General features: G+C 38.4%; 1 protein-coding gene and 1 pseudogene across 4 annotated transcripts; both read left to right on the forward strand.

Moving 5' to 3' along the window:
- Positions 1-125: 125 nt before the first annotated feature.
- Positions 126-7,821, forward strand: LOC112200588 (protein ABCI12, chloroplastic). 4 transcript variants are annotated; one of them, XM_024341619.2, is made up of 8 exons: positions 128-569; positions 1,424-1,540; positions 1,714-1,950; positions 2,207-2,371; positions 2,523-2,598; positions 6,682-6,746; positions 7,042-7,210; positions 7,340-7,821. In XM_024341619.2, exons 1-7 carry the CDS (start codon positions 231-233, stop codon positions 7,189-7,191), a joined length of 1,149 nt encoding a protein of 382 aa, XP_024197387.1. In that variant the 5' UTR covers positions 128-230; the 3' UTR covers positions 7,192-7,210; positions 7,340-7,821. The 4 variants fall into 4 exon arrangements, with proteins under 4 accessions (XP_040373459.1, XP_024197387.1, XP_024197388.1 ...); XM_024341620.2 differs by having other exon boundaries at positions 7,387-7,821; XM_024341621.2 differs by having other exon boundaries at positions 7,441-7,821.
- Positions 7,822-8,222: 401 nt separating this feature from the next.
- Positions 8,223-10,673, forward strand: LOC112199380 (annotated as a pseudogene).
- The last annotated feature ends 6,443 nt before the right edge of the window (positions 10,674-17,116 follow it).

The raw sequence follows: 17,116 nt of genomic DNA on the forward strand, positions 1-17,116 counted from the left end.
AGCGTTTGGTAGTTTGAGTTTGGGCATTTTGGTCTGATGGTCTTTGTAACCGCGGTTTCTTGGGGTTTAGATTTATGTCCTCCAGTGTAAACTTTATTGATTAATGTATATTTTCTGTTCTAAAAAAAAAGACGGTGAGCAAATCTGTAACGAAGTATATGGTTACATTCCCGCCAGTTTGGGAAGTAACAAAGTGCAGAGAAAGTTGGGTCATCTCCTACTGGTGAGGTATGAGCTTCACACATCGCTCCATCGCAACGGTAACATTTCCCTATTTCCCACTAAACCCTCCTACTCCCAAAACCCCAAACTTCACTCCCCTTCGTTCATTCAACAACAACAACAACAAAACCCTTATTTCTGTAAACCCTAAATCAAGCTTCCGAATTAGAGCTTCCGCCGCCAGCGATAATAGCCAACCGCCGTGGTGGGCGAACCTGTTGCCCGCCCAAGCTTTGGGATCCGATAAAGTTCTCAGATTGATCTCCGGTGCCACCGCTAGCCCCATTGGCCAGTACGTGTCGGAACCCGTCACTTTTCTTCATTCTCTCGACCCCAGAGTCAAATTGGTATGCTCTATTTTGATGGGTAATGCTTGGTTTTTTATTCTATTTGGTGGGTTTGGTCTAATTTTGGTTTTGCAGGTTTTGGACTGTTTAAGTTTTGGTGATAGAATTTGGTTTGTGGGTTTTGGGTATTGTCGGTTTGTTCTTCACGGTAGAGTTTCACATTTTATGAGTTTGATCTGCTTATGATAAGAAAGTACTGTTCCTTTTGATTTTCTAAGTGTAGAAAGATATCAGAAATAGTAAGGTAACTCTTGTAATAGGGTACAACTTGGGTCTCCTGAACTTTACATGTTTTTAGAAAGAAATTAAATGAAAGAATGTGTTCTTTTCATGTTCTGGTGAAGCAAATAGAGAGTTACTGAATATATAAAGGCTTCCTTAGTATCCTAGTTGTAGTTTAAGTGGTGAACTTGGAGAAGTTTAGTGACATCTTATTAGCATGTTGCAAGTGCCCCCTAAAATTTGAGAAGATAGAGTGGAACCGGTTCCGTCTTATACACTTCAGATCACCAAAGATAAGTTATTTATTGAATTTGCTGACTCGCAGACCTTGTGGTCCTTCTCTGTTTAACTATAAAGTAACTTATTTCAAGGTAAAAACATCATTCTAAAGTAATTGTCAGTCGAGCAAAAAATAGTTATTGAAAATGGACTATCAATATATTGATAATGATAAGGTTATGCATGCTGGAGAATTATCTGTTCTTAAATGCCTATTTGTTGTGACATCTCCCTTTTGGTAAACTTGCTTGACAAGCATTGTATTGAAACTGTACACATCTTTACTTCCTGTATATTCTGTTTTATAACAGTTTTAGATACAATATTGATATACTGTCATCTTGATCATGAAGGTTTGGCTTTTGGCTCTAGTTGTTTTACCAGCGAGGTCACACATAATACTTCGTTTTGGATTAGTTGTTTACTTGGCCATTTTGTCAATATGGGTTCTGCCGAGACATGCGTGGATGGTAAGTAACTAATCACAATCGTTTTTCTAGTTCTGATTTGGTCTAAATTTCATTTGAATTATATTAATAGGGCCTTAGTGATGCATCCTGCATCTCTTTCTATTTTTTGCTTTTTAAATTTATTTATGAATAAATAGTCCTGTTCTAATGCAGGAAGTTTTTCTTGGTTGCAGGATCAATTGGGAAGAGTGTCTTTAATTTCTGGACTTTTGTTCATTATGCTAGGGCTGGGTGCAGATGGCGCACCAGCCCTTGTTCAGTTGAGAACTCCTCCTCCTGCAATCACAGGATTATCAAATCTTCCTGCATCTCTGGCAGGCTACTCATATTTAATTTTTAAGCTAGGACCAATACAGTTTACAAGGAAGGGCTTGTCTGTAGCAAGCACAGCTGCTTGTTTAACCTTTACGGTAAGTTGTTTCTATCTGTCACACCTTTTTCCTTTCATATAGTAAGGACATGCTTAGTTGCTGATTGATATAATAGAATATAGGGAAACAAATCAAGTGGAGTGGTAAAACTTAAAACAAGAGCGGGCATATATATAGTTATTTCAATTATACAATTCATAAGAAGCAAAGTTGTTTACCAGATACATATGTAAGTATTCAAATTGAATACAAGCTTTTGATTATTCTGAAAACTAGGGCTCATTTTTTGTGAAAGGTTTTCCAAAGTGCGAGCCTTTGCCTAACAACCACAACCCCCGAAGAACTTGCATTTGCCTTGCGGTGGTTTATGCTCCCTTTGACAAATCTTGGAGTTCCAGTGGCTGAAGTTATTCTTACACTCATGCTTTCGTTGAGGTTCATCAGTCTTGTGTTTGATGAGGTATGATAGTTGGTCAACGGTCTTTATTTTAATTTTAAAGATGATTTGAATTTTTTTTTTTTGATTGAACACTGATGTTGATTTAGTTCTAAAATACACTCAAATTGATATGTACCCTGTTTGCAATATACTTATAACAATTTGTTGGTAGGTTCGTAATGTTGCATTGGGGATTGTATCTCGTAGGATAGACTGGCAACAGTTAACAATGGTGGAGACAATTGATGGTAAAGCCTCTATTGCATTTGTATGGGAAGATTTCATTGTTCATTTTTTTTTTCCTACTAGTTCTCTTCTTCTCAATTTTAGCAATAAAAATCAAATCTGAGTTAGGTTTTTCAAAACAGGAATAGCTTCCGCCGGCTAAATTTCATCATTAAATTTGTATGCTATTTGGATGGTACATCTTACAAGTGCTTTCTCTTCTTGTTTTCGGATTTCAACAAGCAAATTCTGGCATATATCAAATGTCATTTTAGCTCCCCAGTCTGACACCTTGTATTTCATGAACTATGTGCTATGTTAAAGATGTGTCATTTGTGTTAAAGTCAGTAGTTATGGTATGCTTAGAGTATGGATGCATGCTTGTCAAAAATAACTTCATGGCTACACTCAAAATGTTTGAATGGCTCTTTCTTCTTTTGGTCAACCATCATCAGTAGTAGGTAATATATCTTACCTTTCTGTGGCCAGTGCTAAGTATTAACCAACTTCAGCTAGAGCCACGTTGGAAGTTGTAGACGGTTTCTATCTTCCTTTCTTTAAATAGCAGTTACACCATCTGAGGCAGGAATGAAATGAATGGAGGCTTTATTTCTTTACATTTTCTTTCATTTTCAGTTTTCTTTGTATGTGCTTTGTTCAAATCAGAGCCCTAGTTCTCACTTGGGCAACCCTCAACTTGACTTCCAGACCTACCCTAACTACATGGATGATTTCTGAAAACCACCCTTGAAAATATATTGGTTCAGAGTAGAGCGTCAATTGTGATTTTGTACCGGATGAGGGACCCTTTACTACTCCATCATTATTAACTCCACCCAAACCCAGTAACTACCACCAGTACTAATTATAGTTCACTGCAACTGCCAATTCCTCATCTCCCCCCCCCCCCCCCCCCCCCCCCCACACTCAGCCATGTTATTGCGCCCCCTCACACAACCAACCTTCTCTCCTCCCCCCCCCCCCCCAAAAAAAAAAAAATCCCACCATATTCTTACGCCTCTGGATGACCTGTGACCATGTTAGTCTCTTTATTTGCAATCTTGTCCACTAACCGAGCTCGTTCCACCATAATTTCTTCTTATACTTATTCCACCAAAAATGTTCCACCTACGAGATCCCGTTGACTGTGACTCCTATGGCTCATGAAGAACAATGCGCAATACTCATCAGTTCCTAGTTATGATCCACCATCCAAATTTCCTGATCCATATTCACCTACTCCTTTTATGTCCTTCGCTGATTATGTCCCCATGTTCTGGAGGACCCAACCTGGATCACGAATAGGAAACCCGACCAATTACTGCCACACCATCCCCAAATCTTCGCTGGATAGTTCCATAGTTGCTAGTGTAGCCAAACTTGGATCTCAAATCATGAGTTGTGGGGTAATTTTGGGCAATCAAGTTTGCCTCCTGATGAGACACTTGAGAAGATGGTATGGTATGCAAAAAAGTTGTTTAAGGATATGTGCAAGAGAGAACCTATCTCACTTTTCTTTGAGCCGTTTTTCACGCATGGATGACAGCCAGGTGCTTAATGTGGAGTTATTGATGACCTTGGTGGAAAATTCACTGGAATGGATTTCTTAGTTACCCAATATTGGGGTTTCACTCACCACCAGGCTCAAGGAGAAGGATGCTATGACTGCCTCATTTAAGGAGCCCTGCAGATTTGTTTTGAGTGACACTGAGTAGACAACTGTGCATGCAAATCAGATGCTTGAAGAAAATTGGAAGAGCAGGTGATTTGGGATGGTCCAGCTTGACACAGGGTAATATAGCTGCAATAATTATGGTTATTGGTCAATGATTCTCATTGCAATTCCAGATGGGGCAACAGTATGTAAAGAATAGACAAAAAGCCCCTGTCAGTAACAGTTTTGGATTCCTCACTGGGAGATGCACCATTGATCTTGAGGGTTGATGTGCCTTCTGTGACTTTGGAATTGCTAATGGCTGACTCCTATAAGAGTGGAAGCATATCTCAGGAGCTGGCTATTAAGGTCTTGGAAGTCCACTCATCCACTGTTAGAATCAAAATATTTGTTTGTAGGAAGATTAAAAAAAGAAATTATTGGAAAGCTTCACCAATGAGAAAGTGAGGAGTTTGAACACAGCATGCTTGTGCGGAATGTATTTGAGAAAATGTGTAAGCTGCAGGAAGAATGTTATGCAGGTAAACAGTTGCAACTTTGGAGACTGAGTGGTATACTGGTAACTTACAAATCCACTTTTGTTTTCTGTCGTAGCTTGTGCACGACTAGTTATTCTTTCTCTGTTAAGTGGTTCCATCATTATATTTTAGGAATGAATTAGCAGATTGGGATATCATTTTTAGTGTCATGCTTGACATGAGTGACAAGTGTGGCAAACATGAGACAGTCTGCATAATATTGGTTGGTATTTTGAATAGTGTAGTGTCATGGATTCCTTAATCACAAATTTTCTTGGAGTTTGTATTGTGAAGTCAACTTGGATTTAAAGAGCTTTCAGGGAGTGGTCCTCTGTTGGAACTATGGTTGGTACTTTGCTCCAAGAGAGCATGTTTGATGAAGCAATTGATTTTTTCTTGGATACTGCAGGCTGAGGGAAATAAAAGGGGACAGAATGACCATGGCTGCAGTGGTATCTGCTTACTGATGTTTAGGAGATCTTGGCTCTTGTACATTCTCTTGTTTCCTGCAAGCATCTGTTGCACCTAATAATCTTTGATCATTGGAAAGACTTCATGCTCTAGCTTTAAAATATGGGTATTTCATGGGCTGTACTTTTTGACAAGATGCCAGAGAAAGACTTCATATCTTGGACAATCATTAGTGCTAAAAAAAATTGTCCTATAAAGTCTTTACCTTTGTACCATAATGTTCAGAACTTCAGATGGTAAAGATTCCTGTTGCTCTACCAATTGCTGAACACAAGCAAGTTGTAAATGAAAGATGTGTTGTAAATATTGATTTCTGCTGTCGTATCCTGTATCAGAACTGCTCAATCTAAACGATGCTGCTCAGTAGTTTCCGATTCTGGAAATTTGGGAGGCAATACTTCCAGGAGTATGAAGACGAGTCATTTGGAAAGCAATTATGTTGTCAACTGGTTTATCTTTTCTGGACCACTAACGAATTATTTCCAAATCCTTTCAGTGTCACTTTCTTCGAGGTATTTCTCAGGCCCAAAACTTTCAGCAGATACTGCCTTTATGAGGCTTGAGGTGGACACACTTTTATTGATTGGATTCTGCATATTCATAATCAAGATTCAACACTGGAAGGTCTGTTTTGATTCTTCCATTAGGTGCATTAAAACCAGTGAATATCCCCAGGTTGCTCGCACTTATTGAAATCTTTGTGGAAAATATTACGGTTCTGTTGGTAACATGTTCATTCAAAAAAGTATCTGAATCTTTGCTGCTTATCCATGCCACTATTGGATCCTGTATTGAAGGTTTTATGTAAATTTGGCATGAAAGTCTTGCTGCAAGTTCATTGTGAAGGTGGGGGGGTTGGTGGTATGGATGGGTTGTGGGTTGGGGTTGGAGTTAGGATTATTGAGCTTATGGACCTTTTAGTATCAGGCCAGTGCAAGTGCTTACCATCTTGAGCTTTGGCCACGTCAGACGATCCACACAGTTTCGATCTTCCTTTGCTTAAGTAGCAGAGGACAGCCATTATAAAGGCAGGATTTGAATTGTCTTTATTTCCTTTCATTTTCAGTATCATTTCCTTCATCTGTTCTTTGATCCTATGATTCATATCCTTTCTACTTCATACGCTAAAGCAGTTGAACTTAGGTGATGAGTTATCGATAGAGATATCTAATCTTTATATATATGAAATGAAATGAATCGAGTCATTATTTCCTTAATTTCCTTTAATATTTCAGTGTTGTTTCTTTTATGTGTGCTTTAATCCTATCATAATTACATCTAGTCATAATGGATGGAAAACTAGTTCATATGCTAAAGCACTTCAACTTAGTTGATGAGTGATGGAAAGATATCAAATATTTATCTGTACGAATTCCTATCATATCAACCTTTTTATTTGATAAAAATTTTCTGTATGATAGTCTCCTGTTCTTATTTTGCAGTTTTCTTTGCCTACTTCCGTAGGATCTTCAAAAATATTTTTAGCCACGCAGAGCAGATTTCACAGGTTTGTACATCAATTTAATCTGTAAATACTTTTTCTATCTTCCCAATAATCTGATGTTGCGTATTGTATATTTTGTTTGAAGTCTCCCCACCCACCCACCAAATAAAAGCAGTAAGTTTGATATGTATGCTTATCTAATATGCAAATTTTTTGGGAATAGCTGTTGGTACTGTGAGTCATTGTGTATAATGACAAGGGTTGAAGTTTGTTGCTTTGACTAGTGTCATACTAATTAACTTGCAAAGACAAAGTGATTCCAGCTCAACACGTTTACCAAATTTTATGGCTTTTATAGGCGATGATTGCAAGAGGTTTCAGAGGGGACTGCAACACACATAAAATGTACCTGTTATCAGATCCATCCATTGGTATAGCAGATGTTGTTTCTTTGTTATGCCTGGCTGGTATTATAGGTGCTGCGGTTTGGTCGGACTTTCTTATTTGATGCACAGTGCAATTCCTTGGTAATACTTCTTTTCTTCCCTTTTATTTGTATGCTGACAGTTTTCAAAGAGAATATTGCTTGGCACTTAGCTGCCTAAGGTGCCAGAAATCCAAACTGAATGAACTGATACTCGGATCTTCTTGTTTAGGCTTCAATCCTGTTACTCTGTCTCTGGCTGATCAAGTTTATTGACAGGGATCAAAAAAAAAAAAAAAACTGTTCATAACATGGTACCATAAACATGTTCAGGTCATCTGTTAGCTGTGGAAGCTCTGTATTAAAGGCGATCAATCTTTGCGATGTATGGAAAGATGATTCATCACTCATGCATCAGCAATTCCTGCAGAGAAGTATGAGAGGTGCTGCCTTGCTTGTAGTAAAAGCCAAGAATGCTGCACGGAAAAGATCGGTGATATAGCTGTATTCTTGAACTCTAGCGTTCAGGCTATGCTGGCTAAACCAAAACAGGCATCCAACTACTTACAGTGGGGTGGATAGTTGAAGTAATTATTGAACTTGTTGTAGTCGGAAACTAAACATTTCTTATGGTTACGTTTATTGTACTGTAATACTGGGAAGTTCATCTTCCTTAAAACCCAATAAGATAAATTCATCAGGGAGTTGGTTCCATTACCGATGTACAGACATCTCAAATTGACTGAAGTAGTTAGGATTAAACGCATTGGTTTTAGGTTTTGTGTAGCAAAGAAAGAAAAGGAGCAGAATGTTGAATAAATGGTGGAGTCATAATCAAGGTAGGAGATATTTCCAAAATGGAGAAGTCTAAAACGAGTAGGAAAATTCAAGAAAAGAAATCTCTTTCGATCTCGAATATTAGATTTCAACATCTTCCTAGGTATTATGTGGCGTTTTCTTATTCGCTTTCAAACGTGGACCAATCAGAAATTCTCATGAGTTTTTTTTGGTTCCTTCCCTAATTGGAATATAATTTCTATTTCTATTAGAATTGGATGAAGACATGTGACTAACTCAATTTTATTTTGAGTTGTGTTCAGATGCATGACTAACTAAATTTTTTAGCCTGCAGTTATCCGTCTGCAGATTGTGTGCGACTGGTGTGATTCTTTTCTCTTCTCTGCACTTTCGTATTCATATTCTCTCACACTTTTTTTGGTATTTTATAATATTAGCCCTCTTTGATGTCTTCTATTTTAGTTGAACTGTATCTCTATTACGGGCAATTTTACTTGAATTGTATCTCTATTACAGGCTAAATCGAAAGTTCAATTTTTTGGTGAAGCTTTTGACACCAAAGCCTAGGTCTCCCTTCATAGGAGTAGAGATATGACATTTGTTTAATATTTAAATTAGGTAAAAACGTGAAAGTTTTACAATAAATGAATATATCGATACATTAGACTATTTGATACACAGATAAACTGACTCCATACATTTGTAGACTAGCTTGGCTTAATTATGACTTCACCTTTTATGCCACATAATAGAATTCTAACAGAAGTAGGAATATAATTATATTCCAAACAGAAATTACATGAGTTTCTTCTTTGGGGAAATGATCATTTATCCAATTTTAGCTTAAAAATTGCCCACTTGCTCCATTAACAGTTTTTAACCTCATTTACCCAAAACACTCTAAGGGATTATTTCCCTAATACCCAATTAATTTTTTTTTTATTCTTTTTATTTTTATTTTTTTGGATTTTTTTGCCCTCTCCTTCTTTCTCACTTAGAGAGAGAAGTCATCCTCCACCTTGCTGTGCTCCGGTGACCAGTGGCTGGCCGCGGTCTCTGGCGATCGGTGACCAGAATCCAGAGACCGGTGACCGGAATCCGGCGACCAGACTGCCGGACTGGTGACGGGATTCCGGCGTCTGATTTTATTATCCCCCAATAATCATATTATTGCCCCCCAGTAACAAATTCATTGGGGATCAATAGTGAAAAATGAAGATGTTTTTAATTTTGAATGTTTTAGTAGGTTTATCCAAATAAATAATCTTATTATTGCCCTAATAAACATTTAATTGTCCCCCCCCCCCCCCCCCCCTCCAATAATATTATTATTGCCTCCCAATAATCTTAATATTACCCTCCAATAATCATATTATTGCCCTCAAGTGAATTGCATAAACACCCAAAACCAAAATGAACACGCTACAAATGCATTTGATCAATTTATATGTTCAATTGTACACGTTACTTTTTCTTTTTTTTCCTTCCCCATTCTCGGAGCTCACAGTATACCAAAAAAAAAAAAAAATTCTGGGCACCCACGGAGTGTAATGCCGATGCAGGAGCGGTAGGGAGGTGGTTGTGTAAGGGGAGCGGAGTCGAATCGGGCTGGGATCGGAATCGGATTGGCGTTGGGGCTGAGTTGTGGCAGTGGGCCTTGGATCGGTGGATCTATGGTTTGGGTGATGGCGACGCCGGAGGTGGATCGATCGAGGTGTTGGCCCGAAGCCGAAAGTGGGGCGCCGGAGCAACCATGGCAGAGAGAGAGAGAGAGAGAGAGAGAGAGAGTCTTACAGGATAGAGTTAAATAATAGGGGGCAAAACTGTCACTAGATGTTAGATTGGGTAAATGGAGTTAAAAAACTGTTAGTAGAGTAAGTGGGCAATGTTTATGCTGAAATTAGATAAGTGGTCACAACCCTTCTTCTTTTAATTAGAACAGAATTCCTACTTCTATTAGAATTAGATGGTCATCCTACACACCTTCAGACGCACAACATCAATGCCGCCATCCTCTCTTATTGCAGGATTCACGACGGTTAAGAAAATTTGGCATCTCTTGAATAAATCATGGCTTGCTCTATCGCAGGGAGAAGAGAGGGAACCAACACAAGCCAATGCTGCTCCGAGGAAGCCACGGATTCTACTTGGTGCTAGTGGAAGTGTTGCTGCCATAAAGTTTGGTAGACTGCCATTCTTTTTCTGAATGGGCTGAAGTAAGAGCAATTGCCTCAAAAGCATCTTTGCATTTCATTGATAGAGCAGCACTTCCCAAGGATGTAATTCTTTACATGGATGAAGATGAATGGTCTAGTTGGAACAAAATAGGTGATATCGTGCTTCATATTGAGCTACCTCGTTGGGCTGATATCATGGTTATTGCCCCATTATCAGCAAACACCCTAGCCAAGATTGCTGGCGGTTTTTGTGACAACCTACTCACCTGTGCTGTGCCAGCATGGGACTATAACAAGCCTTTGTTTATTGCACCAGCCATGAACACCTTGATGTGGAAGAATCCCTTCACAGATCGACATGTCATGTCCATTGATGAACTTGGAGTTTCACTCATCCCACCTGTCTCGAAGAGGCTGGCTTGTGGGGATTACGGGAATGGTGCAATGGCTGAGCCTTCTGTGATCTCTTCTACCGTAAGACTATTCTATGAGTCACAAGTACAACAAGGTGGCAATATTGTTCAGTCAGCATGTGATATCCCGCACCCGAATATGAAGCTTATAATTATCAGGATTATTTGTTTGTTTTAGACTTCCTAAAAAGTTGTCTCTTGATTGTTTTTTTTTTTTTTAGCTTGAGTCTCTCTTTTTGGCGTTAGAAATCTATATATAGTTTGGCTATTACGCTTTCACTGGTTTTGTTCCAGGAATGAATGGAATTCTCTTTCAGACTAGGGGAGAAACTTTCGCAGTCTTTTTTACACACACGTTCTGGGCACTTGAAGCCCTCACTTTCTTGAAAACTCACACAACTACTACAAAAAACCAAGAACCATTCCAACGCTCTGACAGAATATAGTTGAAGTAAGAGAAGACGCAGACATCAAGGAATTGGATGAGCTGTTCATTTGTGCACCTCCAGCCCCAGCTGCCACTCCACCACCTCTTGCACGTCGTCCACCACCGCCACGTCCGCTAATGCTTCCACCGCCACGTCCGCTAATGCTTCCTCCTTTGGCAGCCGCTGAAGTGACAATCATGATCAACAAAAACAGAACTTTCCAAAGCATCGTTTCGAAAGTGGAGGGCTGAAACATTTGAAACAGTAGTTCAACTATACTGCCTGATTAAAATGAAAAACTATAATGAAATAGCTCGGGATTGTTGAACCTAAGTTACACACACACATACACTACCGAGAGATTTCTAATTCTTAACACAGCTAAAGTTAACAGAAAAATTAAACTAAGAAAAGCTTACAACTTAGATTTGTACAATTCAGTCCCTTCCAACTAAACATTTTTCTTTTCTGTTTTCATCATTCTGAAAACTTGCAAAGTCTCCTTCACCTATTCTGTACCTATGAGCCTTAATTTTTAGGAACTACATCTTCTTGAGCTATTTCACCACATACAAGAGCCCGAAACTTCTAGGTTGATTATATCTAAATATACTAAAGGTAAATCAATCACAGTCTCAAATGGGTTTTCAAATTTGCAGATGAGTATCTGCCATTGTTATCACTAGAGAAATTAGATCTTCTATGAGCACGTTACTCTGGTGGACCCAAATTCGAGATATCGATCTGTATGCTTAGCATTCAATTATGAGGGAAAGAATGATTGGATCATGTATATGATGCTAGCTCTAAATTCTTCAATCAACATGCAGCAGCTTAGATAGAAAATATTGTCAACAAAAACAAATAATTCTAGAAATGACTGCATGTGCTGAATCATATATAAAAATACCATAGAGTGGTATCACATATCAGCTTAAAAATTCTGGTCAATCTATGATAGGTAATTTGGTTTCTTTCAATTCTTGAGTGTTCTACTGTAGTCTGTATGTTATAAATAATTTCATCTTTCATGTTCACTTTAATTCCCTCAGTCCCGGTGTGCTTAGGGTCATAGGGTAAGTGTCCAATTGAGCTAATCAATCATTTCGGTGGCGATTAATGAGATTTTCTTTCAACTGATTACAATAAAATGCAATTGCATGTAATTCGAGAACATAATCAAACTGAACAGAAAATCCAACAAATCCAAAGACTGAAGCATGGTCAGAAAATGAAAGCACCCAAAATCCAGACGCAATAAAAAAAAATGTAAAGAACAAAAATCTCAGATCTAATTAAAAATTGCCAGAGAACTAAATCAGGAGGGGGAGAGAAGTGAACCTTAAATAAGGTTTGATTTTCTTTCAATGCCTTTCATGTCTTGATTAAATGCATGAAGGTGCCAAGCAACAACATTTTATTTGCCTTGCAATGGATGGATTTGGTTGAGGAAGGGCTTAGAGAGAGATTTGGCATCACAAAAACTTATTAGGTTCTTTTCTTTTCATTTGTTAGATTTATATATGCTGAGATGAGAAGGAATTGAAAGGTGATTTCCATTCCGGAAAAACAGCATAAAAGTAAAATTGTAAATATAATAAAGAGTATTTCGTTCGTAGTTATTTGGCAAGCCCCAGCTAGATAGGTTCCACGAAATAAAACAATTAATCTAGCTACCAAATATTAATGGGGATTCGACCACAGCGCGTAGGTAATGCAAGGTCAAGCAAACTACAACTCACCCAAGAGGGTGTGAAGACATCATCAAGGTATTGGAGGATGAAATGCTTTTGTGTCCATAAAGAGGATGATCAGCACTTGCACAGCCACGTCCACCACCGCCACCATGTCCACCACCTCATCTTGAATGTCCTCCGCCACTTGCATGCATGTCCGCAACAAAAACCAGCCATTGAGGTGATGACGATCCTGATCAACACAAAGAGAACATTACCGCATCATAAGGAAATAGTTGAGGGCTGAAATTAAAAGAGTGAAATTTTACAAATTGAAAGCCAAATTAAAGAAAATTTGCCGCACCTTTTAGATTGATTTTATTATTATTCTCTCAAATGATCGAGGTATTTATAAGTTACATACTTTTTTTTTTTTTTTTGAGAATAAATAATTCCATTAATAACCAAACAGATTACATAACATTAGATCCATAGTTACGGGACCGTCAACATGAGTGACTTCCATGAGCCAAAAAGGCTCAACCCCTAACCAAATTTTACACTCATACCCTAGAGCTACAATGAGTAACCACCAAATATATACTGATACAACCCAGTCGCCAACATTACGATGAACTGTTTCCACCTGTTCGGACACCGCGATCCAAAACTGCCAGACCACGTGTAAGGGTGATCCACCATCACGTTGATAACCAAAAAGCACCGACAAAAGTCCAGACCACGACACACCCATGAACCCAAAACAAACTAACCCTCGCTCAATTGAGGAGGGACTTATTATACCTAAACAAAAACTAAAACGGAAAAAACCTAACCAAAAACCACCAACTATAAGTAAATAACAAGCCCAGGCCCAGAGCTAAGGCAGCCAAGCCCCACCTCGTTAGCCCAGTCCAGGAAGGCACCTGAACCAACACGCCACCATACGCGTCGCTCCACCACCGATGTCGGACCTCAACCATCTGCGAGCCATCTCCGCCGTGGAACCACCGGCCAAGACTACCCACCCACTCCACCACCCCAGCCCCACACAGCCTCACTCCGGATATCAGAACCAAACTGAACCGACCTCCGATCCCAACTGGTCCCAGCCAGCCTGTCCTTCCGCCTCCCATCTCTGATCTCCCACCTATCCATGGTAGCGTCGCCGTCAGTCCCACTGCAGCGCCATAGAGCCAAACAACATCGATCCCACCTAGCAGCCACCAACCCGATCCACGGTCAGTCGCCTCCTGCACATGAGCACGACGAGAAAAGCAGCTTCCCAACCCCAGCCACTGAGCCACAAGCATGCCAACGGACCAGACCACCCGTCCGGCCGCACGCACCGTGCACCAGCGAGGCCAGAGGCCATCGCCAGCTCCGAGGCACAGTCGGACAGGCAAGAAGGACCACGCGGCTCCCAAGATTTTTTTTTTCTCTCTAGGGTTTTTTCTCTCAAAGGTAAAAAATAAGTTACATACTTTGTGCATAAGGAAACTACATAAATATTTGATCAAAGAATATTCAATAACCTACATAAGTTGAGACTCTTGTTATTATCTCAAGAAGTTCTCTTGATGCATATTATAATCTGGAGTTTAGAAACCATGTCCCCCCATGTATTCTGCAGTTTCATTAATCAAGGTTTAAGAGCAGCCGCACTAATACCTCTTAAATATATATATATATATATATATATATTCAATAACCTATATATATTTTGGTGGATATATAAATGTCTCGCATGCACAACTTGTCATGTGATGAATTTAGATGTTAGTCTGCTTTTAACCAATACATTCTCTTGAAGTTGTACCTGTAGACACAAGAAATTTAATGAAAATAAAATTCATTAAATAAATCGGTCAATCTTTGAAATTTTGACTAAACAAGCTTAGGCACATGGATCTTACAAAAGGTACACATGGCTCATATATCACCAAAATTATGTGAGATTCAAGGATGACACATGTCGATCAAAACATGAGTGATCCATCGATTGAATGACACGGAAACATCAATTGTGGAAGCGTCGATTTATTGTTGATTGATCATTGCTAGAGTTAAGCATTTAAAGCGGATCAATCGTATTAAACTGATTGATCTCGATGAAAATCAAGCATCAAATACAAATACCAATCAGATTAAATTGTTTAATTCTGATTGAAATCAAGTAGTAAACTAAATTCAAATATCAATCAAATTAAATTCTTTAATTCTAATTGAAATCAAGTACTAAATTAAAACATCAATCAAATTATATTGTTTAATATCAAGTACTAAATTCAAATATCAATCAGAATAAATTGTTTAATTCTGATTGAAGTCAAGTACTAAATTCAAATATCATTAAATTGTTTAATTCTGATTGAAATCAAGTATTAAATCAAATCATATTTGATTGGCATATTCCTTAAATAAAATGTAATTAATTAAATCAACGAATTTAAACTGATTGATTTAATTACATATTTACGGAATGTGATTAATGCTATGTCATCAATGCATTCCAAATTGAGGGTGGTGACAACACTATAAATACCCCCTCTCAAATCAAGATGAGGGGAGGGGACGACAGACAGAGAGACGCAAGCAGACGGAAGAAACCTCTCCAAAGATCAGAAGTCTCCCAAGCTCCTGAAGAACCATCAAGCTGCCAAATAGCCGGTCTCTTCACCTCACCAACTTCAGACAAGCAAGGGAAATCACCTGCAAGCTCAGAAGTTGTCAAACTCGCGGAAAATCAACAAGCACCACCAAGCAAACGTGCCGATTCATCGGCCATCAAAGCCATACTCGCCACGTGACACCTCTCGTAGTTCAAGTTTGATCAAGATCAAGTCTCTTAAGCCCTTGATCATCCGTCGTCTTCAAGTCGTAAACAAAGCAAAGCTTCTGCCAAGTTCTTCATCAAGCTCGTGGAGAATCAACAAGCACCAAACACACGTGCCGGTTCATCCCCTACCAAAGCCGAAGAACGCTCATCACGTGACACCACCCGTGGCCTAAATCCGATCAAGATCAAGGTTCTACAGCCCTTGCTCAATCATCTTCCTCAAATAGTCAACATAGCAAGAAGTTCACACTACAACCGTTTGATTCAAGATCAAGTGCTCGCTACCCTTGCATCAAATCAACGTCGGAGATCGAATCAGAGGAGATTCTTGTGAAAGAGCATTTACAGAGATTGTAACCCTCAAATTCATTAATAAAAATATATTATTTTGTACACGTGTCCTTTTTTCATTCGTTGCAGGATTTTCGTGTTTACAGTACCAATATCAAGTGATGACAAAATCCATATAAATTCACAAATACTAGTTACCCATTCTTAGGATTTTGAAAACAACGGTTCTGCTATGGATTATCAGACCTAATTAGTTCATATGTACCTACATATTTACTATACATATACATTAAGAGATTTTGAACTTTAATTAACAGAATGAAGAGCAAAGAACTCGGAGTTCTTTTTAATATCGCATTCCCTAATTTCTCAAATAATTATTTTCCTTTTGAATATCAGGGACGTAGCTAGGATTCAAAAATGGGGTGGGCTAAATTTTTTGGGCGAAGCCCAAATTTTTTTTTTTGATGTCTCTCATGCATAATATCAATGCCTCCAATTTGGAGTCAAAATCAGTGCATATAAGTACCACAAAACAAGAACACTCAAATCCATATACACAACATAGCCATAAAAAATTCATCTAAACACCCAAAAACTAAGAAGTATAAAAAGAACCATCATTTGATATAAACGATACTGAGAAAATGAAAACACAAAGTATTAAGAAAGAAATAAAGAATAGTAGAACATGGGGGACTACAATTGGCGAGTAATACTTGACATTTGTAAGTAGTAAAATATCTTAGAAAAGGAGAAGGACGAATGGTGCCCAGAAATTGAACCATTTCATGAGAGCTATATTGATCTACTAAATACTTCATTAAGCCAAAAGGGAAGAGGGGAAGAGCCAAAATAAAGGGCAAAAAAGGAAAAAGCTACATGGAAAGTACTTGCACATTGTCTACAACATCTCCAAGCAAATATATATATATTTTTTTTGCTAGGCTGTTACATATCTATTCCTACTTGAAGGTATTTTGGACTAAATAAGGGTTGGGCTGTAGCCCATACAGCCTTTGCTGTAGCTACGTTGATGATATTATCGTGCAAAATCTTGGGGATGAACTAACCGACCAGTCTTTAATTTTAAGGAACAACCTACATCAAATTTCTTCAGATATATCGATTTATATTAGAAATTATCTAGATAGATGATCTATCATCATAAAATCAGCATGAAAACCAGAGTTAAACAAAGGCTTATTGATCGATAGTCCGAACTAAACGTGAAGAGTCTGGTGCACTTGTTAGTTCCAAAATTTAATCAATCAATCTGAGACAAACTCGATCTCTGCTGGTTTGAGAACTAATTTCTTAGTTTTATGAAAATTAATGACCTCCCATATATATATATATATATATATGTATGTATGTATGTATATGG

Source organism: Rosa chinensis, chromosome 4 (genome assembly GCF_002994745.2).
Source record: "Rosa chinensis cultivar Old Blush chromosome 4, RchiOBHm-V2, whole genome shotgun sequence".
NCBI lineage: Eukaryota > Viridiplantae > Streptophyta > Magnoliopsida > Rosales > Rosaceae > Rosa > Rosa chinensis.

Bases quoted from the DNA above. Each gene is read 5' to 3' on its own strand.
- LOC112200588 (XM_024341619.2), top strand. From the start codon at position 231: ATGAGCTTCACACATCGCTCCATCGCAACGGTAACATTTCCCTATTTC. The intron at 570-1,423 runs GTATGCTCTATT...TTGATCATGAAG, and splicing joins TCGACCCCAGAGTCAAATTG to GTTTGGCTTTTGGCTCTAGT. The intron at 1,541-1,713 runs GTAAGTAACTAA...TCTTGGTTGCAG, and splicing joins TGCCGAGACATGCGTGGATG to GATCAATTGGGAAGAGTGTC.